The sequence below is a fragment of the Coregonus clupeaformis genome, chromosome 10 (genome assembly GCF_020615455.1).
Source record: "Coregonus clupeaformis isolate EN_2021a chromosome 10, ASM2061545v1, whole genome shotgun sequence".
NCBI lineage: Eukaryota > Metazoa > Chordata > Actinopteri > Salmoniformes > Salmonidae > Coregonus > Coregonus clupeaformis.
In genome coordinates this window covers 38,091,531-38,119,263 of record NC_059201.1, presented here as the reverse complement: position 1 = coordinate 38,119,263, position 27,733 = coordinate 38,091,531, and the positions used below count along the sequence as shown (strand labels likewise).

At 44.4% G+C, this 27,733-nt stretch overlaps 1 protein-coding gene across 2 annotated transcripts; it reads left to right on the top strand.

Moving 5' to 3' along the window:
* Positions 1-301: 301 nt before the first annotated feature.
* Positions 302-22,327, top strand: LOC121575509 (RNA polymerase II elongation factor ELL2). Of its 2 annotated transcripts, none has more exons than XM_041888637.2 (12): positions 302-614; positions 4,882-4,929; positions 5,948-6,069; positions 6,287-6,450; positions 9,358-9,617; positions 11,190-11,314; positions 11,466-11,538; positions 11,779-12,580; positions 15,584-15,650; positions 15,855-16,026; positions 16,695-16,739; positions 19,382-22,327. In XM_041888637.2, exons 1-12 carry the CDS (start codon positions 441-443, stop codon positions 19,496-19,498), a joined length of 2,169 nt encoding a protein of 722 aa, XP_041744571.1. In that variant the 5' UTR covers positions 302-440; the 3' UTR covers positions 19,499-22,327. The 2 variants fall into 2 exon arrangements, with proteins under 2 accessions (XP_041744571.1, XP_041744569.1); XM_041888635.2 differs by having other exon boundaries at positions 303-614; positions 11,776-12,580.
* The last annotated feature ends 5,406 nt before the right edge of the window (positions 22,328-27,733 follow it).

The window sequence follows — 27,733 nt, the reverse complement described above, 5'->3', positions numbered from 1 at the left end:
ATATATATTAATTGTGTGATATTCTGAATTGTCAGTGAAAAGCAAACAAAAATAATAGATTTCAAAGTAATCCCTGTCAGTATGACTTTATAGAGTAAAAAAATGTCAGCAATAAAAACGTTGTTCATTGTACCATGTCAGCACACATACATTACTGATAGCAGTGAAGATTGTTCTGTTGCTGAGCATAATGACGTGACTGATACAATTCCAAGTGTACATAGCTCTATGACATAATAGTGGACAGAACACATCTGATTCGATCGATCACTTTTACCCTTCAAATAGTTTTACAATGACGAACTGTACTAGCATTCATACACTGCGTGAGTGAAGTCTCTGAGGGAGGAAAGAAAAAGTCAACCCAATCAGACTCAAAAATCTAGAACAAGCCTTTGTGGAAGTCCCTCCCTTGAATTTCAGCGAGGTAGAGTTGCTATATGCTCGGACGTCAGAGGGACGATGGTGGAGGGCTGGTAAAGATGGCGGCGCTCTCCGAGGATGGGAGGTATGGACTGAATTATGGCCGACGGAATGCAGACCGAGTCACCGTATTGCACGTAAAATTGACAGAGACAGCTTTCAGAGCAATAGAGAGCCACCAAACCGCTAAGGTAAGTTGAATTAATATATGTCTTATACTTTATGTTATACGACGCTATCAAAACTGGTGAACAAACTGCCACGCACAGCCAGTTTGAGCTAACGTTAGCTGTCTATAGCTAACTTTACAATATCCCCGGCCAAGTCAATTTTCTTCTACTCAAGCGAACACTTCAAATATGAGACTGATCACATTGTTTGGTGAAATAGATGAATATTTGGATGACACTTTCGCGTGACATCTTTCGCTAATGATAATTTACCGTATGTTCAGGAGGCTTGACACTGCAGTAAGTATTGGGGCGTTTGGAGATGTTAGGAAAAGAGTTTAACATTACACGTTTAGCTAGCTAACGTAGTTAGCTGGGGGCTATAAGTGACAAACGTCCTAGCTATAAAGAAGTTAGCAGATGTAAACGGCATGTCTGACAATAGTCTAAAGTTAGACAGCCAATCTAGCTGAGAAGGCAATTCTTCTCGAATGACGTTATCGTTACCTGGCAAGCTGGCTAGCTACTAACAAAGGTAGCTAGCCAGATACATTAAAGTGACAGATTACTAAAATTACAAAATAAATTGGCTAATGTTGAAAGTAGTCAGATACAGTTGTCAACAGTTTGTGTTTACTTAGACACTGTCACCGGCTGCTACCATTATAGGGAGGTATAACCAGTTTTCAATATTTCAAAAAAAATATATAACTTACATATTCACACCACCATGGTCGATCTATTTTCTTACATGTGTATTTGACCACTTATATTAAATAATCTCCCCCAAAAATCACCTTTATTCAAAAATGATAAAATGCACTCCATTGGCATTGTCACTTCCTTTTATCCACATCAAAATGTTGGTTTTATACCCCCCAAAAAATTTGATTGGCAGTAGGTTACACCATATTATAACATATTGTTTTGGCTATAGACCTATCCAGTTGCTCTAGCGTTCCACACTAAAAGTTCGTCAATTTGTCATGGCACGTTATGTTCATGACTAAACTCTTGATTTAAATGTGAATGTTACATTCTCTAGCTATCTCCCCAGGCGAGTAACTTTACGACCAATTTTGCCAATATTTGTAAGCATACAGTCAAGTACCCTAGGATATGTTGTAGGTTGACTGCGATTTGTTATGAAGACGTTATAGCTAGGCCTATTTAAATTGATCGGAGTATTTGCTGTTTTCCTCAAATTACTATTCACTCGATGAGTACTACTGGGGTTCTCTCCTTTTACTTCTAATCTGGTGTTCTCTCTTAAAGCTACAGTACTGTAAAGCCGTGTGTACTCTACACGATTTTCAAAATCCTAACATCGCTGAGCCGCTGAACAGGGTCATGGCTAGATGGGATCCAGTTTCTGTCAAATTAGCGTCAAGTTATTTTTTTGTGCATTTTAGCTTACCCTAACCCTTTTTCTAACCTTAACCTAATTATCCTAACCTGTTACGTTAATTATCCTAACATGTTGCGTAAATAATTATAACCTGCTATGAAAAGTCAAATCTGACGTTAATTTGACAAAAGCTAGATTCGTTCTAGCCATGACACTCTAACAGTCAATCTGACGGTTTTTCCTTTTTTCGTTTTACCAACCTAGTGGTTGGTGCGCACACTAAACGATGTGGCATAGTACAGGGGTCACACACTATAAGATTCTTAACTTGGTCGTTAGGATTGTCTATACCACGCTGTCTCGCGAAAACAAGTATGTGATACAGTGATGATTAGATTAGCTAGAACGAGCTGTGGCTCAAAGCAGTCTCAAACGTTTTCAGTCAGGCACTCACGTTTGCCATACAGAGCTGAAATATCTAGCCAATAGCCTACATTTTGAATTGAATCATATTGCTTGTGAACTTCAGAGCTGTAACGATTAGGCTTTGTCTAAAAAAAACAGACTCCTGCCACATTCAGGGTGATGCGATACCTTAGAATTAGGAATACGGTAATAGTAATTGAATAGGATTTCTATGTGCGATACATCATCTCACTGGCTTCTTCTCTGGCGAGCTTTCATTGGCAATTGCTGATCACCCTTCTGAAAACGTGTTATTGCACATCTCACACTACAAGAGAATTGCAGATTTTGTGCTGATAAAAATTGTTGTAGCAGAGGCCTATCATATCTGCCTCTGGTCATTGTGGACCCATACAGATGCTGTTACGGAACCAACCTGTAGGCACCAAATAAAGCTAACGTGTTAATCCGATGGCCTACAACCTGTATTATATGGATGCACTTCAACAGAGATGCACTAAACGGGGCCCTGTGATCAACCGAGGCCAGGAGCCCTGGGAAGTTCAATGGACTGTCAACAACAGTTACATAATTCCAGCAACAAGCTAGTCAGACTCGGTGTAGCATATGTTCAGGGCCTAGTTAATTATTATTTTTTAAATCCAGATCAAAATTATTTCATTTGAAATTGAGAAACTGGCGCAGTTACAAGCCTGCTAGAGATAGCGGCAGGCGGATGAGAAATATCCACCGTCGTAGTACAGATGAAGCCTGAGCTGGAATGGGGAGCTAACTAAAGCTGGCTAGCTTTAGAAAGCCCTGAGTAGATCTAGCTTGTTTCGTAGTTAGTATACCCCTCTAGAGTAGGCTAATTCAAGTCTGGGGTGGAAAGGGTGTCAGTAGGTGCTATGGGAAGGAACACCGCCTTGGTGAATAGGCGCTTAGAACAAGCTGACAAGCCAATCAAAGTTAGACAATTAAGGGGATAGCATCACTATCTGACTGGTACAGAACAGGACACAAAAATACATGATAGCCCTAGCAGACATCACACAAGTGTTTGTATTGCCTATGTTTTATATCTATATGGTTTCTGACTAGACCTACTTGCTGCAAGGTATATTGCCGTAGGGGGATAATGAAACATCTATACTAAAATCTACTCCAAGTCCTAGTAGTTAGCCCAGGCCTAAATTCTGATGACCCAACAACCTTATTGGAAGTGTAACAGTAGGCCTGTATGCTGCAAAGACCAGCCTACCATCTCTTGCTGACTGAGCAGCCAAAACTGCCTGCTTTTTGTTTCTTTCTCTCTCTCTGATTTGTGTGGGGGCTGAACTATATCTACTGGAGTGGGAAAGCTGCCTAGCCCTGGCTCTGTGTGGTGGCATGAAATGTGATCAGGAGTGTATGTGTGGACTGGATGGTCTGTGAGTGTGTTGGGGGATGGGTGAAATGCTGTGGCTGGTTTTACAAACTTCTGTAGAGTAAACTGCCGAATTCAGCATTCAGCCCAAATGCAAGAGAACACTTTACTTCACAGGACTTTACTCATCATGGGCTGATGGACTATAGCTAGTTAGTTTGGTGTGTGAAGTGAACTGCAATTTTTTTGTGTGAACTATCACTTATCTAATGTTTGAGGATAGATATCAAAATAAAAGAGTGAATTGCGTTTGTTTGGAAATGGCTGAATGATGGGAGTATGGTAATGCATAATCTTGGAAACCCAGAACTAAAATATTGTGTGATTGAGACTAGGCCTTAGCCAACTCTAAATATATTTATGCTGAAGGTCCACAAATGTAGGATAACTCTTGAATTTTGCGTGGCTTAGGCTGTGTTAATGTGATTTTTTTTAATTTGATGTTGGGAGCTCAGAAAATGGTTTATGGCCTGTAAGCCCAGGAAAAAAACTTTGGGACATTTTAATGGTATGTCCCCGTGCAAGTTTACTTACCCTAATCATTTTCAGTGTACACTGTTAAGGGAAAGTTGCTGAAGGGAAGTTCCTGAAGTTTCAAAACAGCCAGGGAAGAACCTATTCTGCAGTGCCAATGTTTCCCCATGTAGCTACCATTATATACAACCTGCTGATGTAATCTGACTACGTGTGATTTGCTCTATCATAATCCGACATAAATTGCACTTGCTAATTCTGAGGTAAAGCTGATATGCCTGACCACTTTGTTTGAGATGCCTATGATTTAGGCCTACATGGCTTTCAACATGAGGGAGTTGCTAATTCCTACTCTTACTGCTATTTTCCTCATCAGAAATGAATGAAACTATAAACATGCTAGCTAGCACACTTTTGCTAGCTAGTTAAGAAGATAGGTGATTTGCCAGGAGCATATGAGCCGTGACTGGTTGACAGAATAGCCTACTTTTGTCACTAAGCTTTGGGTGTTTTTCTCCACCACAGCTCAGTGAAACTCCAGTTGTAACAGAGTGACATTCGAGTGATTATGATGGAACATTTCTCGCAGTCGACACTTACGTTGAAAATGTCCAATCCCTTCCTCTCTTTTTCAGAATGTACCGTCCTCGCGGCCAACAATACAATTCAAGGGACTCCAAGGGGTAAGTATGTTCACACCTAAAATCTTCATTTTGACTTGAGCGCTACAGTACTATGGGTCAACCCTGTGGCTGGTAGACTGAGTTTTTTTTAAAGCAACCATGAAAGGTTGAATAAGTTAACATTTGAGTGCTGGTGGTATAGCCAAGACATAAGAGAATTCTGACCACTGTTGTTGAAGACCCAATGATTGTCTTGGTTTCAGTGAAATGCGCATTTGTTTAGCTACGAGGTGTATTTGGAGGCTTGTTGCCTAACTCTTGCCACCCCTCTGAAAGCATCCGGTTAACCCCTGACAACCCGGGCTGTGCACTATGAAGAGTTGAACTCTCCAATGTCTCAAGATCTATAAATACTGCTCTGACAGTCTGCAGCTGGGCCCAGAGCACAGGAACCAGACTAGGGTTACAACATTTCCATAAATTCCCTGGTTTTCCCAATATCTCGGTTGGAGGATTCCCAGCCAGGATTTCTGGAAAACCAGGGAATTTATTGAAAGTTCCCAGAATGTAGCAACCCTAGTCTGGTCCCTGTGCTCTGGGCCCAGCTGCAGACTGTCAACACTCACACTCCCAGCAACTTAGACCTCAAAGATCTGTCTGTCATGCAAGCTCACATTCATTCATCTGAGATCCCATAACTCAGATCAGTCTATATTGACAGAGGCAATACACACACACACACACACACACATCGCTGTAAAGAGATAATGTTACGAGACCATGAGAAATGAGGCCCAGTTGAGAAGTGTTTTTACAGATGGTTTGCTATTTGGCATGACTGACTCTGTCACATTCAAATATGAGCAAAATCTCTTCTCCCCCAACCCGAAGCTATAGCAATAGAGCAAAATGAATCCCCATTTCACACCCCCTTTAGAATGATTGAATACTTCCAAGCAATTCCTCACCCATGCGTAACGCTTGAGGGCAAAGAGAGGCATTCCTGGTTTTCTGTGGTTAAATATTTATTTTTGAAAATTCAGTTTCTTTAATTGTCCTTTTGATGTGAACCTCACAGCGTATTAAGATCCCAAGGACTGACTCTCCGGATGGATCTCAGAACTTTGATTTCTATCTGTCCAACGTGGGTAAGGACAACCCTCAGGGAAGCTTTGAGTGCATCCAACAATATGTGTCCAGGTAAGCACCCTCTGGAACTAAACAGAGCATTGCTCGTTACCGAAGACCCAACGTAAATTGTTGTAAACTGGTTGGTTAACTAGAATGCATGTCACTCTGGTGTCAGAATTTGACCATGTCATTGAGCCTTGTCAATGAGTAATTGGTTTAATTGAATTGGTTCCAAGATGGAAAAACCCTGTGCTGTATGACTGAAATCTCTCCCTATCCTCTCCAGCTCAGGGACCCCCCACCTGGTGTCCTTGGGGACGGTTCAGGACAAAGTCACGGTGTGTGCCACCAACGACTCCTACCAGGTGACCCGGGACCGCATGACGCAGGCCGAGGAGGACAGTCGCAAACGGGGGACCAAGGTCCTCAAGCCTGGGGGCCAGTTCAGAGGCAAGTTCCATGCACTAATCTACCCCCCAACAGTAGTCTTCTCACAGGCAGGTTCCCACTACTCCAAAATGGCTTGGTTTTCATATCCTCCTCTCTTTTTGAACCATTGATTCTCTGAAGAACTACCTTGGTCAAAAGCAATGGAACTTAAAGCCCACTTTTCCATTGTTTGTGCCTGGTGGTTACACAAGGTGACGGAAGGAGGCTATTTATGAATATTGACACGCAGTCTGCCAACACAGCCATATCTGGGTTAAAGTTGCACTCTCCAAATAGTGCTAATTTAACAACAACCCTGGCCTATAGCCCAACTTTCTCCCATCACACACACACACACCCACACACATCAACACCTGTAAACCAATTGTCTTGGCTTTCTAATACACTGCAACTGGATTGAGGTCGGGCAAGTGGAAAAGTAAAAGTTACTCTCGGGCTAATCTAATTTGGGTCTCCGCTCTCTCACGGTCTCCCGTCCCGTCTGGCCGGTGGAGATACGAGGGAGATGGAGATTGAGAGTGTGCAATGTAACAGCTCAGTGTTGATGTAACTGGTCATGCCAAATCTGCCTCCGCTGACTTGGGACTCAGTTCTCCCACAGCAGACAACCATATACTGAGCTTCACTGGCAAATAGTTAATTTTCTTGCCCCATAAAGCAACATCAGAGGTTTGGTGTCACCTTAATGGTCCGTTTGCTACCAGCTATAGAACTGTAAAAGATGTGTGTTCCCCATAGATGTCTTTATATCTGATATATTAGAGTATAAATCTGTCTTGTTCTCACAACAGTGTATGGTAACGATCATGGAGAGGGTGGAGTAGGGCTCTATAAAATCTGCGATGCGGACGGAATCACGGAATCCAGAAATTAAAACGGAATTCAAAAATTTATTTTTATTGAACTCCTAAATATATTGAACTGATTTCGAAAATGTATTAATTTGCCCAAAATTATAAGACATGAACAAAATATATAATTTGTATTTTCCTTCATCTTTCTCAAGAGGCAACAGTGCGGAAATGCCCCTCTCTGTGGGTGCGCATTTGTATAACACTTTGTGTAGCCATTAGCAATTATGCTAATGACAACTGTTTTCTGGTAGATGGAAATGCTCCTCAATTAAATTTTACATTTACATACAAAGTAGTCTATCTGGCAGAATGATATCATGATTATTTGCATCAATCCAGTGGTGATTTCTTTAGCAAACTGCAATCACATATTTGCTACAGAAACACCTCTAACCAAGCAAGTCTCTTGCTGGTGCACACTTGAATTAAAGGGCATCTACACCCAAAAAACTATTTATTCAATTTTTTTCCCAGACCTCAAAAGTGGTCTCCGGATGTGGTTTAATCGTTGTTGGGGACTTAGAACATCATCAATTGTTTTTTTCTATAATAAAAAAACAAATTGTGATTTTGACAGCGAAAACCTGAAAAACAGGAAAAAATCTGAAACCTGTAAAAACGAAATAGAGAAAACAACTTAATTTTGGGGAAAACTGAATTGGGCAAAAAACTAAACAGATTTTATAGGGCCCTAGTGGAGGGGGGGGATGTTCAGGGCTTGTCCACGGTTACCCGTAGAAATAAAGTTCCCGTTATCTACATATAAATTGGTATTGTTGTCTAACATAATTCATTGGGGTTGCGTTTTTTCTCAACAGGAAGCACATTCTTATCTTTGGTGGGAGGTTTATTCTTCTACCTCTAGGACCACTCTGGAACTATAGTTGACTGCAGGAATCCCTGAAATCTGCTTTACTAGTCGTGGCTCTGAACTTAAAGTCCCACTCACTAAGAAACTTAAAATCAGTTAAACCCTCTTTCGGTGTATTTCCTGCCAATGGGGATTCATTTGCATACAACGGCCCAGATGGAAACTGAGAGGGGAGCAGAGGAAAGGGGTGGAGTTTGGGCATGTAACAACTGGCTCAGTAGAAGCACCCTATTTAACATTAGCAAAATGAGACCTAACCTTCATTTATCTTGTGTGTTTATGCTATGTCAGTTAGGTATATTGGTCTGGGACCCTATACAGTGTTTGTCATAAATAAGATCCAATTTACTTGATGCCATTCAGAGTTTAGTACACTAAACGTGTCATTCTGGTAGCAAACCAACAGACCTGCTGTGTGGTCTTTATCTCCCACTGTAAGTTCACCATATAGACTCACTAGGCTGGCCAAATGCTGCAGGCAAAGCTCATTCGCAGCTGATGCACGCATCATACATGCCTCAGTCTCTCACCAGGCTGAGACAGCAAAAATGTGTGGATGGTTTGTGTGCTTAGAGATCTCTCGCAGTCTATCAGCATTTGCCCAGACGAAGGGAAGCGGGGGCAGACGAGAGTACACGTTTCTCTCTAATCTTAATCTCTTAAAGAGCTTTTAGATTTTCATGATCACTGAGAGCAGTATGGAGAAATGTCAAAGCATCCTGACTAAGCAGAAGCCTAATGAGCTGGGGGCCAGATTCTCTGTAGCCTCTTAATGATATTTACATTGGGAACTCAGTCTCTTCAAATCAGCCTTATATGATACACCTTGTACTAGTAGCGCACAGTTAGTTCAACTTCAATCCACATACAATTCCGAACACAAAATGGTTGCCTAATGACTTTGACCCTCTAGGGTTCCAAGTCTCTGCTGGCTTTTGTCCTTATCTTTCAGTCAGTATCTAATAACCCTATAACAATGTTGTCATGTTGATAAAAAATTTAATTGTGGGATTGACAGCAAGCGACATAGCTGCTAGTTAGATAGTCGTTTCTGCTGAAAACTCAATTCTGAGGTATTAGCAAGAAAACATCTAATTGGTTCATTTAATTATCAGAGAAACAAAAACTGATCAAATAAATACATTTCTCGTCTATGCCTTCCTCACCCCTCTCTAACATCAGGTAAGAAAGTCCAGATCCGCAAGCCAGCGCCGTCAGGCTCCGAACCAGTTGCGGAGCGCAAACGCTCCACCCCTATTAACCCAGCCAACACCATCCGCAAGTGCCTTGCCAACAACCCGGTGTCCCAGCGGCCGTACCGCGACCGCCTCGTCCACCTGCTGGCGCTGCGCTCCTACAAGAAGCTGGAGCTACTGGCCAGACTGCAGCGGGACGGGGTCAGCCAGAAGGACCGCAGCTCTCTGGGGAGCACCCTGCAACAAGTAAGGCTAGTGCCCTGCAACGAGTAACAGAGAGAGGGAGGAGGATAGCATTTTATTATTGGTTTCAGATGTAACCTGTGGGGAGAAGGGGCCAACACATCTACAGAGCCCTCACTGAAAATGGTAGGGGAACACATTAGTGCTGATAATTAGTTTCTAATCACTGTTTTCAGTTTCACTTTTTTTTTTTTACATGCGCTATGCAATATGTGGGTTGAATGCTGTAACACAGAATAAAATAATTAATAAAAGTCCCATAATGGTAGTGATTGCCCATTACATGATCACTTATTAACCATAATTTATTCACTTGAATAAGTTGTGTATATTACATTTGTTTTATTTGATCACTTTCATTCCAAGTCATCTCATCTCTATAGAGCTGCTGTCTATGCTGTCCAGCAAAATCATTATTTGAGAAGTTTCTTCAAAGTTATTAAGGCATACTTTTATGACTGCTGAATACCAACTATCAATCACTTGCAGTAGATCATGTATTTTCAGGTAGAGATACCTCGCAAAGCAACTGCTCTCGAGTTAATATCCATCTCGATCATGCATTCTTCTCTCTAATTTAGCAGGCGTAAAAGAAACAGACTGGACAAGTAGGTGCGCAATGGATTATGGTCATTGTAGTTATTTACCATGTTTTCTGTGCTAAACTATGTTCACTATTGGCCTATTGGAAACTACAACTCCCTACTACATCGCACAGTTCGGGTTGATCTTATCTCTAGAGAAACTGCACATTTTGCTCACAGAAAAAAACAGAACAAAATGAAATTCGATTGATTGAACCGATGTCGGTCAATTAGTTGTTTTAAAAACCGATGTCTGTTAATCGCTCAGCACTAGAACACATAGACAAGATGGTTTAGCAGAGCTAAAATATATAATACGTGGATATAAAGGGATTCCTTAATATGCACTTAAGGTCATAGATATTTCTTTCAAGTATGAGTAACTGGTAGCACTGTGCATGAGAAGACAAATGTCCCTGTTTGCCCCTAGGACTCTTCACCCTTCTTAGGCGTTAGACCACAGAATGCAAATCACTGAGAGGACCTGTTCCCTGTAATACAAAGACCTTCATTCACCACTACTGAACATAGCACACAGCAAGAATCAAGCAGCTATACATTAAAGCCATTAGTCTTATACACATACACACACACATACCAAGCACGCACACATTTATAGATGACATACTCAAACTGGTTTATTTTCCTAAAGCCAACGGGTTGTCTGACTACAATGCTAACTACCCCATGCTTGGGGTACATAAAAAAACAACACACAGACTTGCTTGGGGATTTGCATAATGTTGTGATTGAGAATAGAGATGCTGGGTTTGACAATTAAATGCTAGTTAAATGCACTGACTTTATACCCAGGTTGACGCAAGTAGGGCAGGCACTAACAGAAAGTCTTTAACTCTTAGGATTTGGTTGACTCAAGTAAAAAGAGACAAAAGTAGTACAAGCAGTTGTATTTGTTGCTTTAAATGCTCCCAAATTATTGGACGACTACAAAATTAGACGCTGCTGATCTTGTTCGTGTGTTTGTCCGCAGGTGGCCAACCTGAACCCCAAAGATAACTCTTACTCTCTGAAGGACTTTGTATACCGCGATGTGCAGAGGGACTGGCCGGGCTACTCCGAGGATGACCGCGTTCAGGTCAACGGGATCTTGGTCCGGTAGGTCACAATCCATTTCTGTGTGAACATTTTTTGACATTGCACCCTCCTGAACAGGCCCCTCCATTTATTGCAAACGGGACCTCATGTAGTGATGGTGTAGCATCTGCTTACGGTCAGTTGTCCTTCTCATCTGCCCTCTTTCTCTCAGGAAACTGGGACTTCCCACTGAGACACTTTCCTCCAGCAGTCCTCCCAAAGATGGCCTCCCGGCTTCCCCACAGGTAACCCCTCAACAGTACACCTTGCTGGACACAAACACTTTCAGTATTACTTGCACAAACCAGCATGTAAGCCAACAGACAAGCCAAACTGGATGACCAGGCCTCTCCTGTAAAGAGAGATTTTATCTCAAACCTATTCAATGAATTGTTTACTAAGATCAAAAGGAATCATCTGTCCTTTTTATAACTCAATCAACATAGAAATCCTTGTTTGATGGTTTGGTTATGGTCTTTTAGCAGAAGTGCCAGCCAGAGTTGCCGGTTCACTTCACCGACCCACTGATGCCCAAGAAGCCCCGCATCTCCCATGTCACCAGCCAAGGGCCCCCCGCCACCCCAACTCCCATTCCCACCTCGTCCTCTAGAGAGCGCCGCGGCCCCCCGAAGGAGGACGACAGCCACCACAGCGCCGCTGCCACCACCACCACAAAGCGCTCGTCTCTCCCAGCCAGCAGCACCACCACGGCTGGCCCGCCCATCAACCACCACCACCTCCCCCCTCCCTCCCAGCTCCCGGTTTCTCACCGCCCTCCCCCGTCGCATCAGCCTGGCCCGGGCTCCAACTCCAACTCGCCCAGCACACCTGAGGGCCGTGGCACCCAGGACCTGCCCCTGGACCAGAGCTCCACCTGCCTGGACCCCTCCTCCTCCTCACCGATAGCCACCTCCAGCCCCCCGGGCAGGACCGCTAACCGTTATGGCCCCCGCATGCCGCCACCGGCCAGCTCCAGTCCCCAAAGCCACCCAGCCCTCACCACCATCTCCACCTCATCATCCTCATCCTCTACCATTGTCCCCCCTCCCTCGCCAAGCAGTAGCAAGAAGTCCAAGAAAAAGTCCAAGAAGCACAAAGAGAAGGACCGCGAGAAAGAGAAAGAGGGGCGCAAAGATGGGCGACGCAGTACAGGCGATGGCCGTGGTGTCAGCCCCCGAGGGGTGCCGGTTGAGGACGCTCAGAGGCCCAGAAAGAGACACCGCACCAAGGGGGAGGAGAGACAAACGCCAGTCATCCCCGCCAAGAGCCCAGTCTGCCCGGACGAAGGTAGTCTCCCTTAATGTCTTGGTTTGGCTTCATGCTTGAAAGCATTGTTTAAAAGGGAAATGTGTGCTTGCTTATTAGCGTGCGTGGCCTGATTGCCAAAGGTCTTGTTTTCAAGTAATGTAGTGGTCGCTTTCAAACGTCAGGAAAAAAAACAAAAAACACTGCCAATCCATGGTTTTGTAATGCCAGCAATGCATTACTGCATTGGATAACCAGGCATTGACTGATGCATTGAAAGTGTATACATGCTAGGAAAGGGCAAAGTGTGTGCATGCTTTGAACATGATGGGATGCTTGCATTGCATTGTGTGAGTTGGAGCATGTATCTCGGTTGTATGTACAGTACCAGTCAAAAGTTTGGACACACCTACTCATTGAAGGGTTTTTCTTTATTTTTACTATTTTCTACATTGTAGAATAATAGTGAAGACATCAAAACAATGAAATAACACAGATTGAATTACGGAATAACCAGAAAAGTGTTAAACAAATCAAAATATATTTTAGTTTCTTCAAAGTAGCCACCCTTTGCCTTGATGACAGTTTTGCACACTCTTGGCATTCTCTCAACCAGCTTGACCTGGAATGTTTTTCCAACAGTCTTGAAGGATTTCCCACATATGCTGAGCATTTGTTGGCTGCTTTTCCTTCACTCTGCGGTCCGACTCTTTCCAAACCATCTCAATTGGGTTGAGGTCGGGTGATTGTGGAGGCCAGGTCATCTGCTGCATCACTCTCCTTCTTGGTCAAATAGCCCTTACACAGCCTGGAGGTGTGTTTTGTGTCGTTGTCCTGTTGATAAACAAATGATAGTCCCACTAAGCGCAAACGAGATGGGATGGCGTATCGCTGCAGAATGCTGTGGTAGCCATGCTGGTTAAGTGTGCTTTGAATTTTAAATAAATCACTGACAGTGTCACCAGCAAAGCACCATCACACCTCTTCCTCCATGCTTCACAGTGGCAACCACACATGCGGAGATCATCCGTTAACCTACTCTGCGTCTCACAAAGACACGGTGGTTGGAACCAAAAATCTCAAATTTGGACTCATCAGACCAAAGGACAGATTTCCACCGGTCTAATGTCAATTTCTCGTGTTTCTTGGCCCAAGCAAGTCTCTTCTTCTTATTGGTGTCCTTTAGTAGTGGTTTCTTTGCAGCAATTCCACCATGAATGCCTGATTCACGCAGTCTCCTCTGAACAGTTGATGTTGAGATGTTACTTGAACTCTGTGAAGCATTTATTTGGGCTGCAATCTGAGGTGCAGTTAATTGCACATTTCTGAGGCTGGAAACTCTAATGAACTTATCCTCTGCAGCAGAGGTAACTCTGGGTCTTCCTTTCCTGTGGTGGTCCTCATGAGAGCCAGTTTCATCATGGTGCTTGATGGTTTTTGCGACAGCACTTGAAGAAACTTTCAAAGTTCTTGAAATATTCCGGATTGACTGACCTTCATGTCTTAAAGTAATGATGAATTGTTGTTTCTCTTTGCTTATTTGAGCTGTTCTTGCCATAATATGGACTTGGCTTTTACCAAATAGGGCTGTCTTCTACCTTGTTACACCACAACTGATTAGCTCAAACGCATTAAGAAGGAAAGAAATTCCACAAATTAACTTTTAACAAGGCACACCTGTTCATTGAAATCCATTCCAGGTGACTACGTCATGAAGCTGGTTGAGAGTGCCAAAAGTGTACAAAGCTGTCATCAAGGCAAAGGGTGGTCACTTTGAAGAATCTTTTTTGATTTAATGCTTTTTTTGGTTACTTAATGATTCCATATATGTTATTTCATAGTTGTGATGTCTACACTATTATTCTACAATGTAGAAAATAGTAAAAATAAAGAAAAACCCTGGAATGAGTAGGTGTGTCTAAACTTTTGACTGGTACTGTACATACAGTGAGGTCAAAGGATTTGGACAGTGACACATGTTTTGTTGGTTTGTCTCTGTACTCCAGCATTTTGGATTTGAAATGATGCAATGACTGAGGTTAAAGTGCAGACTAATCTTTAATTTGAGGGTATTTTCATCCATATCGGGTGAACCGATTTATAAATTACAGCACTTTTTGTACATAAATTCCCCCATTTTAGGGAACCAAAAGTATTTGGACAAATTAACTTACACTGAGTGTACAAAACATTAATAACTCTTTCCATGACATAGATTGACCAGGTGAATGCTATGATCCCTTATTGATCTCACTTGTTAAATCCACTTCAATCAGTATAGATGAAGGGGGGGAGGTAGGTTAAAGAAGGATTTTTAAGCCTTGAGACAATTGAGACATGGATAGTGTATGTGTGCCATTCAATATTAGGAAGGTGTTCTTAATGTTTTGTACACTCGGTGTATATGTGAATTAACGTAGTCAAGTTTAATATTTGGTCCCATATTCCTAGCACGCAATGACTACATCAAGCTTGTGACTCTTCAAACTTGTTGGATGTATTTGCAGTTTGTTTTGGTTGTTTCAGATTATGTCGTATCCAATATGAAATGAACGGTAAATCATGTACTGTGTCATTTTGTAGTCACTTTTATTGTAAATTAAGAATATAATGTTTTTGAACACCTTCTATATTAATGTGGATGCTACCATGATTACAGATAACCCTGAATGAATCGTGAATAATGAGTGAGAAAGTTGGAGGCACAAGTATCATACCCCCCAAGACATGTTAACCTCACAATTACCAATAACGGGAGGTTAGCATTTATTGGGGGGGTTTGATATTTAGTATGTAGTATTTATTATATTTAGAATATGATATTAAGGTTGGCAAATAATGGACTGCCCTGAGCAGCAGACTCAGAAATCAGTCCATGGGTTCCGTTTGACTCTTTGTTCTGCCTTTAAACAACTGTTTCAAGACCAGTACTTTTGAATAGCTCATACTTTTTAAGTTTAAGGGTACTACTAGTGAAGAGAGCTGTTCAGATGTCAGTTGGTTATATAGAATAATCGTCTGACGTGTGTCTTTGCTGCTCCCCAGACACTAAAGAGAGGCCAGTCCACTCATCAGACCTATCCTCCACCACTGTGATGCCAGATTACATAGGGTGAGTGCTACCCCCTTTTTACTTATTTACTTAATACTCTTTGTTCCTATGTGGGACATAAGGCTTCCACAAAAGAGCACCACTGCTACCAACCATCAGCCTTTTTGGGGGATGGTATCGCCTTTTACCCCTCTCAAATACACTTGAAGGACCCTGTGTGTTAATGTGTCCTCATCACTGTCCTGTGCTGCTGTCCCCGTACAGGAAGTACACGGCAGTGGTGTCTATGGACCAGAGGCAGACTTACAAGGACGAATTCAACGCAGAGTACGAGGAGTACCGCGTCCTGCATGCCCGCGTGGAGAACATCACCCGCCGCTTCAACCATCTAGACACCCAGTCCAGGAGGCTGCCGCCCGGCACCAAAGAGTACCAGGTCAGATTATAACAAGCTACACCACAGAATACAAGGATAAAATATTACAAACTACACCACCAGGTCAAATTATAATAAACTACACCAAAGAGTACCAGGCCAGATTTTACCAAACTTCACCACAGAGTAATGCTGCATTCACGTGCTCGTCGGAAGTGCAACACTTCCCAATAAGGAAGTCGTAAGTCCGACATGATTTTGTTCAAGTGCTTTTGAAGTCGGAACAATTGTTCTACCAATTCGATTTTAGCTAGCTAGATAAGATGGCTAACCTTGCTAATAATAAAGTTAGCTAGCTTGCATTGACACTATGGTCAAACTAGCTACATTATCCACATTGATAAGTTTGTAATTGTCAAACTGATATGTCATCTTTTTGTTTAAAAGGTGAAAGGTCAGTGGTGAAACATCGCAACTCGGGTAACAACATTTTCTCAGAGTTTTCCACTAGTAATTACTACTTGGAGGGTCGTTCAAGTGAAACGTCCCAGTCTGAATTTCGTATTGCCGATAACTCTGACAGCACGTGAACGCACCATTAGTATTAGGTCAAAGTATAACAAACTACACCACAGAGTACCATGTCATATTAAACATTTTTTTATGGTAAAATGTCACTGGAACACATTTTTCTCATGTAAATGAAAGCATTGTTTAAACTTTTGCAGGAAGTACATGAAGAAGTGTTGCAGGAGTACAATAAAATGAGAGAAGTAAGTAAAACAAATAATGCAGTATACACTAAACAAAAATATAAATGCAACATGCAACAATTTCTAAGATTTTACTGATTTTACAGTTCATATAAGGAAATCAGTCAATTGAAATAAATTCATTAGTCCCTGGTCTATGGATTTCACATGACTGGGAATACAGATATTAATCTGTTGGTCACAGATACCTTTAAAAAAAAGTAGGGGCGTGGATCAGAACCAGTCAGTATCTGGTGTGACCACCATTTGCCTCATGCAGAGAGACACATCTCCTTCGCATAGAGTTGATCAGGCTGTTGATTGTGGCCTGTGGAATGTTGTCCCGATCCTCTTCAATGGCTGTGCGAAGTTGCTGCATACTGGCGGGAACTGGAACACGCTGTCGTACACGATGATCCGGAGCATCCCAAACATGGCCAGTGGGTGACATGTCTGAGTATACAGACCATCAAAGAACTGGGACATTTTCAGCTTTGGGGCCGTGCATTATCATGCTGAAACATGAGGTGATGGCGGTGGATGAATGGCACGACAATGGGCCTCAGAATCTCGTCACGGTATCTCTGTGCATTCAAATTGCCATTGCTAAAATGCAATTGTGTTCATTGTCCGTAGCTTATGCCTGCCCATACCATAACAACACCGCCACCATGGGGCACTCTGTTCACAACGTTGACATCAGCAAACCGCTCACCCACACGACGCCATACACGCTGTCTGCCATCTGCCCGGTACAGTTGAAACCAGGATTCATCCGTGAAGAGTACACTTTTCCAGCGTGCCAGTGGTCATCGAAGGTGAGCATTTGCCAACTGAAGTCAGTTACTATGCTGAACTGCATTCGGGTCAAGACCCTGGTGAGGACGACGAGTACGCAGCTGAGCTTCCCAGAGAAGGTTTCTGACAGTTTGTACAGATCCTGGGCTTGCATGGTTACATGTGGTCTGCGGTTGTGAGGCCGGTTGGATGTAATGCCAAATTCTCTAAAACGACTCTGGAGGCGGCTTATGGTAGAGAAATGGACATTAAATTATCTGGCAACAGCTCTGGTGGACATTCCTGCAGTCAGCATGCCAATTGCACGCTCCCTCAACTTGAGACATCTGTGGTGTTGTGACAAAACTGCACATTTTAGTGGCCTTTTATTGTCCCCAGCACAAGGTGCACCTGTGTAATGATCATGCTTTTTAATCAGCTTCTTGATATGCCACACCTGTCAGGTGGATGGATTATCTTGGCAAAGAGAAATCCTCACTAACAGGGATGTAAACAAATTTGTGCACGAAATTTGAGAGAAATAAGCTTTTTGTGCATATGGAACATTTCTGTGATCTTTTAATTCAGCTCATGAAACATGGGACCAACACTTTACATGACACTAATCGCTAGCTATGTACAGTTGAAGTCGGAAGTTTACATACACTTAGGTTGGAGTCATTCAAACTCGTTTTTCAACCACTCCACAAATTTCTCGGGTAGGACATCTACTTTGTGCATGACACAAGTAATTTTTCCAACAATTGTTTACAGACAGATTATTTCACTTATAATTCACTATCACAATTCCAGTGGGTCAGAAGTTTACATACACTAAGTTGACTGTGCCTTTCAACAGCTTGGAAAATTCCAGAAAATGTCATGGCTTTAGAAGCTTCTGATAGGCTAATTGACATCATTTGAGTCAATTGGAGGTGTACCTGTGGATGTATTTCAAGGCCTACCTTCAAACTCAGTGCCTCTTTGCTTGACATCATGGGAAAATCAAAAGAAATCAGCCAAGACCTCAGAAAAAAAATTGTAGACCTCCACAAGTCTGGTTCATCCTTGGGAGCAATTTCAAACGCCTGAAGGTACCACGTTCATCTGTACAAACAATAGTATGCAAGTATAAACACCATGGGACCACGCAGCCGTCATACCACTCAGGAAGGCGACGCGTTCTGTCTCTTAGAGATGAACGTGTGAAGATGCTGGAGGAAACAGGTACAAAAGTATCTATATCCACAGTAAAACGAGTCCTATATCGACATAACCTGAAAGGCCGCTCAGCAAGGAAGAAGCCACTGCTCCAAAACCGCCATTAAAAAAGCCAGACTACGGTTTGCAACTGCACATGGGGACAAAGATCGTACTTTTTTGAGAAATGTCCTCTGGTCTGATGAAACAAAAATAGAACTGTTTGGCCATAATGACCATCGTTATGTTTGGAGGAAAAAGGGGGTGGCTTGCAAACCAAAGAACACCATCCCAACCGTGAAGCACGGGGGTGGCAGCATAATGCTGTGGGGGTGCTTTGCTGCAGGAGGGACTGGTGCACTTCAGAAAATAGATGGTCGTCATGAGGAAGGAAAATTATGTGGATATATTGAAGCAACATCTCAAGACATCAGTCAGGAAGTTAAAGCTTGGTCGCAAATGGGTCTTCCAAATGGACAATGACCCCAAGCATAAATGGACAATGACCCCAAGCATACTTCCAAAGTTGTGCCAAAATGGCTTAAGGACAACAGCTGTCCAGTCTTAGTCAGCGCAGGGCGGCCGCCAACAAAAGCAAGCATTCTGTACACCAAAAACGTTATAAATGGCTTTCTAAGGTAACATATTATGGAGTCTAATCTCTTTGTGTGTGTGTCACCCTGCAGCACAGCCCAAACTACCAGGTGGAGAAGCAGCGCTGCGAGTACCTGCACAACAAGCTGGCCCACATCAAGCGCCTCATCGCTGACTTTGACCAGCGCAGGGCCCAGTCCTGGCGCTAGAGCACCAGCTTCAAGACCACTGTGTTGAGGTGGTTTAAGGGGTGGGTGGGCAGCGCAAGGGGGATCCAACTGGCTTTTATTTATTCAGACCCCTTTGCCACCGCTTCCTTCCTTTACCCTTTCTTTCTACCTTTGATTCCACAGGCTGCGTACTGTAGCCTCCTGCAATCTTCAAGTTCTTATTCACTGCCCCCCACTCCCCTACCTTTTCTCGTATTGGTTTCTCCTGAAGCTCCTCTCCATTTCTACAACACTGGTCTAGAGGAAAGGAGCTATGTGTGAGGGGGTAGGGTGAAATACTTAACTCTTCTTGCCTTTTGAAGGACTTATCCCTAAAAATGAACAACAAAAATTAAACTTATTTTTGAAAGCAGAGAAAATATTATACTTACACTTGTATTTAAGTATATAAAAAGAGGGAGATCTATTTATTTTGGACTGTTATGATGGAGAAGCGGTCCACAGATTTATTGTTTAAAAAGTTTATCTTTTCCAAAAGCAATGCAAAAAAACGTGGGCCTTATGTGTTTGACTTTCTGAAGCAATTTTGCACGTGAGAGGAGATCCCATGCTGCGTCCCAGTTGTCCAAAGTGGGTCATCTCCATTGTGAAGTAGAGGGCTCAAGGAAAGGAATCCACTTGAGACAATTGAGACGCAACACCTGTGTGTGTGTGTGTGTGCGTGCATGGGTTATAATGGCCGTGGGGGTGGGGGGTAAATTAGGAGTATCGTCCCCTGACAGCAGGGGCATGCTACCCTGAGCACCACCAGTGTTTCTGCCCTCAGTGCAAAAGGGTGCCTTAAGGTGTTTAGTTTACACTGCAATGTCGAGTCGCTGAGACTTCTAGGGTCCCCACGGCAACACGGGGAACTACATCCACCTGGCTACAGGTCACACAGACCAGTGTTTGTGTGTGTGTGTGTGTCTGGGGGGGTGGGGGGGGGGTTAAGTGGTACCTTTTGAGAGGTGAGGGGGTTTCAATAGGGACTACAAAGGTCAGGGTGGTTTGTGTGTGTGAGTATGACCTGTGTGTGGGTGGGTGCCAATGTAAAACGGGGGTAGGGAGGATTAAGAGGTTGGGGCAGGCAAAAACACAAATAAAAAATAAAATAAAAACGGAAACAAAACAATTAAGGAAAAAAAAAAAGCTGCTTTAGTCTTTGTTTGAAGAGCCAGAGCCCTCAGGATCAACCTGGCTAAAGTTACATGTTCTTAATTGGGAGGTTGTTCTAGAGTAGCAAATCTCTAGAAGGACTACAGCGTTGCCTCGCCAGCTTATTTAAAGGAAAACGGGCTGTGTTCTGTTTGATGAGAAAAAACTAATGTACCCACCAGAGGACAAATCTGTATTACGATGACAAATGTATTATTTGCTTCTTGATTCCAGTTTTGTCAGTGCAGCAGAACTGTGGAAGAACTACGAATAGCATTTCTGTTTTTGAATTAAACTCATGCTGATTTAGTTTGATGGATGGATGGGTTATGATATTGAAAATCAACTTTTGAGTCTTTATTTCATGATATCGTTAATAAACAAGCTCCTTTGAGCTCAAGGGAAACATTATGTTTACAAACCTGCGTTAGAATGTTTGCCCAAAAATGTACTGTTCTGGTATTCCTGTGGGGCATCTACCTACTGGTTGTCACACTGAATCCAGAGACAGGATATGAAATGTGTTCCCTGGAAAATTTATGTTTTGTGGGGTGGGGATATTCTAGTACTTATTCTTCATTTGAAATGTTTGTTTCTGTTTCCCGGGGGGGGGTGTAAAAAAAAATATATATATATATATATATTATTGTAAGAAACTGAAGATGCAAACTTGCTGCAGTATGGTTAATGTAAGTCTGTGATAGAGCTCAAATCAACTGTCGTGAAATGATTGGGGCTTCCTTTGAATGGGCCAGTCTCTGCAGCAGACCCACTCTTTCCAGAGGTAGTGTCACTTTAAAACAGGAGCTTGGCTCTCTCCAGTCACAAAAGCTGACTATATTTCAGTGTTACTGCATTTCAATTTAATAGTCAGAAACTCTGTAAGGACCATGAGCTCAACATGCTTAAGGGGGATTTGTAGACATGAAAAACACTTATTTGCAGATCCTGAAAATTCGTGACACTCATGAGTCCCAAGAGAAGTACTAAAGTACAGGGTCCATTCCCAGGAAAATGGTAATTGGTCGGAGCCTCACTAAAATAACTTGAGTGATGGGCTCAGTTTGTTTAATTTTGATCCTTTTCCCATAACTGTATTGCAGTCATTTCCCAGATTTTGTGAGTCACCCAAGGTTGACCCAATAGCCAAAATGTACGCTAGGCTGCACACAACTAGTCTAGTCCGTCTCACTGCCCCCTCCTTCCTCCATTTTAAAGACAACTCTGTAACATAGCTGCGTTGTTGGTAAGCCCCTCTCCCTGCCAGCTCCTCTGAAGCAGTAAGCCACTCTGCTAATTGCTAATCGTTCTCATACTGCGGCTCAGGGAGAGGCTGTCCTCGCCGCAACCCCGCAGGCTAATGCCCAGCTAAAGCAGCGTCAGCCAGGAGATGGGTCAGAGGACATTTATTTGAAGGAGGGTCTTAACATGGCAGGCCGCTAAGTGACTCATCAGAACTGCTGGAAGGAAGGCGGGCTGAGAGCGCAAAAGCGGAGGAGGAGTTTTTGTTATGTTGGGGGAGGAGGGGTCAGAAGTTTTCATGAGACGTTATAAAGGGCATACAAGTGTTAAACATCATTTCAAAACTGTATGGATTGTGAAGGGGTGGTAAACCTGCCCACCTGAAAATGCATTAAATCAGGACAATAAAAGTGAACTTGGTTCTACATTGAATGTTGTGGACTGTTCTTTTTATTTTTGCATGCCAGCCATTTCTTTCCCATGCAAAATGACAATGCTGTCCTCCAAGAGGTCCATGTTATAAGTTGTGTATTGATATGGATACATATTAGTGTCATGTACCCCCAGAACAATGTAAAGTGCCTTGAGTTTAAAAGTGCCATATAAATGCAACCCATTGTTGATAGATCATTACAACTATCAAGACTTCACATTTATGTTTCATTATGATTGGTGTGAAATTCATGCTGTTGAACCATTGTTCCTTCCATAACAAGTACAGTCTCTTAGTGGATTGGAACTTAGACTGTTGCAAACTGGAAAGATGCCCCCTGGCTCCATCTGTGCAAAGGTATCCAGATCCGGCATTAGTGCACACATGGAAAGGTAATTGAACAGCAGCAAACAACTTGGATTGTATAGGGAAGTTCTGTGCAATTTTGTGGTCTCGGAAAAACTAGCAGAGCTGGTCTAAGTTCAAATGGACATATGCAAATGTCCTTCCAAGTGTCAGTGATTACATTTAATATTTCAACACATGCATGTGCCTGGGATTTCATCAAATCTAGGGCAGAGAAAATACATTTTCCATTTTATAATTAAATGTTAACTATTGTAACAGGTGGTTTGGTGAACCAAGTCATGAGTAACCTTGCCTGAAAACATGCTGGCTCCATGAGCAAACGCCTACAGGCTTTAGCTCTACGTGCTAATAGACTTATGGCATGCAGGCGACCCAGCTTCAAACCCAGCCAGTCACATTGGTGCAGTAACTTGGATTCAGTCGATTCAGAAAGAAGGTGGTCGAAGAAGGGTGAAGTGTAGCAAAGGTAGTTTGGTTCGCCACACTCGTGTGACGAGTTACCTTGCCTGAGATCTGAAGACTTCTGTTCACTCCCCTAACTGGCCAACCCAGTCCTGCTCGAACACATGATTCAACTAATCACGGTCCTGATGATCGCTCGATGTCTACTCATGTTGCTTCCTTGCAATGGAAATGAATGATTTCTGTTAGTTTGGTTGTTCAAAGTAGTATTTGTTTGAATCCAAGGTTATGGCATTCAGTCCTCCATGACCCCATATTTGTCAGGATGTCGTCGATGCAACATAATCTGAGATGTCTGCTAATGTGATTAGGGAATACTGCATTTAAAGGCCATCTGGGGAAGAAGTGTTGTCCTCCTGTTATCTGATAGGAACAGGCATTAGTGTGGCTCCATAATCGATGGCAGCTACTCCTCTGCAGAGGAATTTTCCTACTTGGGTTTTGTTTTCTTTTGGACGAACTGGTTTGTGTAAAATATAAACGTTTCATAAGATTCCATAGACCTGCTAAGGTTCTATATCGTGGAGCTCCTTTCCATAGGAGAGCTCTGCTCCTATTGGTTTACCCCGCTGCCTAGGCAGTGAATAGCCTGAGAAAAAATGATGCACACCTGTAGCCAATAGGAGTACAGGTGTCCCCTCAATCATCCGCCCTTTATCTTCAGCGACTTGGACTGAAGAAGCCGTGAAGAAGAAGAGAAGACTCAGGACGAACCCGCCGTCGATTTCCAAGCTCTCGACGTCGTCCTTCATTATGAGCACACCTGGTGATTTTCCACCACCAAAAGCTCTTTTCAGAGCTCAGTGTCGCTGCTCCTCCATGACAGCTGTGGACTCCCACGGACCTATGTTTCATGTGCTTAGGATCACAGCACGCTAGGAGCGGCCTCATAGATCCCCCACAATGCGCCAGCTGCGCCCTCCTTTCTTTAAAGGAGAGGAAGCAGCGATGGGCATTTTTGGGGGAGGATATCCCTCTAGAGGACGTGCTGTCAGCTTCTGAGGCATCATCTGAGGGCGCCGCCTCAGGAGATGACGAGGTTATTGGGGAGGAAATTGATATTCCATTGGAACAATCCATTACACTGACCCAGACGTTTAAGACCCCCTTCCCTCAGGAAAGTGTGAGGTCCTTTACATCCTTGGGTGAAATTTCAGTAGCCCCGTCCTATGCCACATCCTCTCTGCGCTCAGATTTTCCAGGGCTCATTGAGAGGGCTGCTAAGCGGCTTGAGATCAAGCTGCCCCCCATTCCCTCCCAACCCGGAAGTGGACATGATGGAGGGCGGCCCCTACTCTCGGCCAAGGAGGGCGGCAGAGCCGTTGGCTCCTGCCATGCCCTCGCTCAGTAAAAATGTGGAGGGCTCATGGGAGTCACGTTTGGCAGCGGGTTCACCGGCCAAAGCGTACCTCCCGTTTACCAGAGTGGACAGAAGACAGCAGGGTTTTTCCCAGGGAATCCCCAGACTCGAGAGCGCCATGGCTGCGTACCTCGTTCTGGGTTTGAGTCCCTGGCCCTCATCTAAGAAGGTCACTCTGCCCACGCCGAAGGACCGATTCACGGCTCAGCTTGTTGAGAAGTCCTTCGTGCTAGGAGCCCAGGCTGTAGCAGCAGCAAATAATATTGCCCTCCTCGCAGCCTCTCTGTCCCGTCTCACCACGGGTAAGACAGAGCTCACGGGGGAGGAGGTGGAAGAGACGTCGAGAATTTCCGGCACCATTCTCCACCTAACACAGGCGTCAGCTGTATGTGCGGGGAGATCCATGGCCATTTCGGTGGTTGTGGAATGAAACCTCTGGCTGTCTCTGACGGCCATGAAGGAAACCGACAGAGCCACGCTATTGAATGCCCCCATCTCTGACGATGGCCTTTTCGGGGTCGCCATCAAAGAGGCGATGAAGCAATTCATAAAGTTAGATGAGGAAAAGAAGCACCTGTCTAGACACCTGCCGTTAGCAGGACGTTCTAGTAAACTGCCCAGAGTACCGTCGAGTTCCACCGCCGCCAATAGACCTGGGTCTACTGCTCGGCGTCGTGCCCGGCGTCAGACGGCAGCCTCCAGCAGCAAGGGATCGGGCCTCGGCCCTCCTGCAGCTCCAGAGGGGCCAATCGTTCCACCGACGAGAGAGGTCGTCAGGGCGTCTACCTGCCATCACCCAAGGTGCGGCCAGAAGAGACACCGCTTGTGACGTGGCGAGGCGGAGAGAATGGAAGACGGCATAGCGCCTTGTTTGACTGTGCCCACTGTTCCCCCCAACCCTACTGTTGAGGGTATGGAGGAGACTACGTGTTGTGTGTTGACTTTGTCACAAGAGAGCCCCTCTTCCATGACATACCCGAGACCGTTCAGGTTCCTTTACTCTCCCTCTCTCCTTCTCATCACTGAGTGTAGCACAGCCCACCACTGGTGCGTAGCTGAGCACACACGAGACGGGTGCGAATAAGGTAACAAAGGGGACATCTTTGATGAGCTGCCTTGCTATACCTCATTAAGATCTCACACCACAGACTCCTAGGAGTGATGTGGTACAGGTTTCACATAGTAGCCAGCTATTGGACTGATGACGCAATCGCTATTGGGAGACGGCGCTCTGACTCAGGCAAGCGCCTCAGTCAGTGCAGTTCAGAGCCGTGCTGCGTTCACGGAGGGCTGAGACAAAGAGGTTACGAGTATAACCAATGTGTCGGCGACCCCGTTTCATCTCCCTTTCATGGGAGGCCCGCCTTGGGCTGTGCCACCACTTCACTGTCGGGAGACAGAATGCACCACAGCTTCGCGCTCTTCCGCTTTCTCAGCATTATTGGGAGTGGCAGCGAAGCTCTATCCTCACCTCGTGGCTAGACCGGACGCTGGAGAAGGGTTATGCCATTCAATTTCATCGGACCCCTCCCCCATTCAGGGGGGTGGTGGAGACTGTGATGAAAACGCCGGAAAAAGTTGCCGCTCTCGTTACAGAGATTACGGAACTTTTGGCGAAGGAGGCGGTCACAGTAGTTCCCCGGGAGCAAAGGAACAAGGGGCTATATTCGCCCTACTTCCTGGTGCCAAAAAAAGGGGGAAATGAGGCCAATATTGGATCTACGCGTTCTCAACGAGAGCGTAGCCAAACGGCCCTTTCGAATGTTTACGGCAAAACGTCTGCTGGAATCTGTCCAGAAGAGAGACTTTTGTACAAGCATAGACCTGAAGGAGGCTTACTTTCATGTGCCGGTACATCCCCGTCACAGGACGTTTCTGTGTTTCGCCTTTCAAGGGGTGGCGTACGAATACACGAGGATGCCATTCGGGTACGCCCTGGCACCTCGCACGTTTTCCAAATGTGTGGAGGCGGCAATAGTACCGTTACGTCGTCAGGGGATAAGGGTTTTAGCCTACTGTGATGTCACGAGAGGCTACACAGCTTTCAGCGGGATTGCTCAAGTAGTGCAAGGAGACAAGGTTCAAACAAAACAAGGATTTTATTATACGTCTTGGGAAATTAACGAAAGTATAACACAATTCTGTTCTCTTGTGGCTCTTTAAGGGTTAACAGTTCAGGGATGTCTCTTCCACATCCAAAATCATAACTCTCACTCGCTCAAATAACTTTTCCCCAGTCTTACTGTATTCCACGTTGCAGCTAGTGGCCAACCCAGCAAAACGTCCTTCCAAATGTCCCACGCGTATTTCCACCGGTGCATATATCCAAAGGTGAGTATTTCCCCAAAGGTAAGTATCTCCAAATCCTTATATTCCTCATGGAAGTGGACGTGCAGCACTCTTGTCCTCCAGAGAGCCCAGGTTGGAGACCGTGTCTCTTCCCTCCCCAAACCTTCAGCTCATCAGCTCCTCATTTGTTTCAGCTGCGTGGGAAGATTGGCCATAGAGGGGTGGAGTTCCCGACCATACCAGCAGATGGAGCCATAGCTGTCTGGGTTTGCAGCCACCTCAGGGGGATGTAACGTCCCTCCAGGACACAGCCTCTCGTGACATCACACTACCTAGACGACTTACTGGTTCTCGCCCTGTCAGCAGAGCTGGCGATCACACACACAACACAGACAGTGATTCATCTCACACGTCTGGGGTTCGCTGTGAATTGGAAAAAGAGCGCACCCTGGCCCAGTCATCAGATTGTCTACCTAGGGATACAGCTAGACACTGTGACGATGAAGGCTTGAATTTCGGATCCTCGACGGCCTGCCCTGTTGCTAGCCCTACGAAAGTTTTATCCGAATCACACTGTAACGGCGCATTCAGTCATGTCACTCTTGGGTCTCATGTCGTCGGCCCATTCCGTGGTTCCGCTGGGACTCCTGCACATGCGCAGGATACAGCGATGGTTCGCCCAACTACGACTAGACCCGGTGCGTCATCATCGTCGGTTGCTGGTGGTTCCCCTCTCGTTCAGAGCGGATCTGAACTATTGGAGAGACCCAATAGGCAAAGTGTCCTCCTACATTCCAGTGTTTACAGATGCTTCTCTGACTGGATGGGGAGGGACATGTCAGACTCGGGCGATAGGAGTTGTGTGGCCTCTCTCGAGACGTCACATCAACCTCTTAGAGTTGGAGACAGTTCTACTGGTTCTGAC

Coding starts and splice junctions, on each gene's coding strand:
- LOC121575509 (XM_041888635.2), top strand. CDS start 441: ATGCTCGGACGTCAGAGGGACGATGGTGGAGGGCTGGTAAAGATGGCG. Junction 4,930..5,947: donor AATTCAAGGGACTCCAAGGG/GTAAGTATGTTC, acceptor TGAACCTCACAG/CGTATTAAGATCCCAAGGAC. Junction 11,315..11,465: donor GTCAACGGGATCTTGGTCCG/GTAGGTCACAAT, acceptor TCTTTCTCTCAG/GAAACTGGGACTTCCCACTG.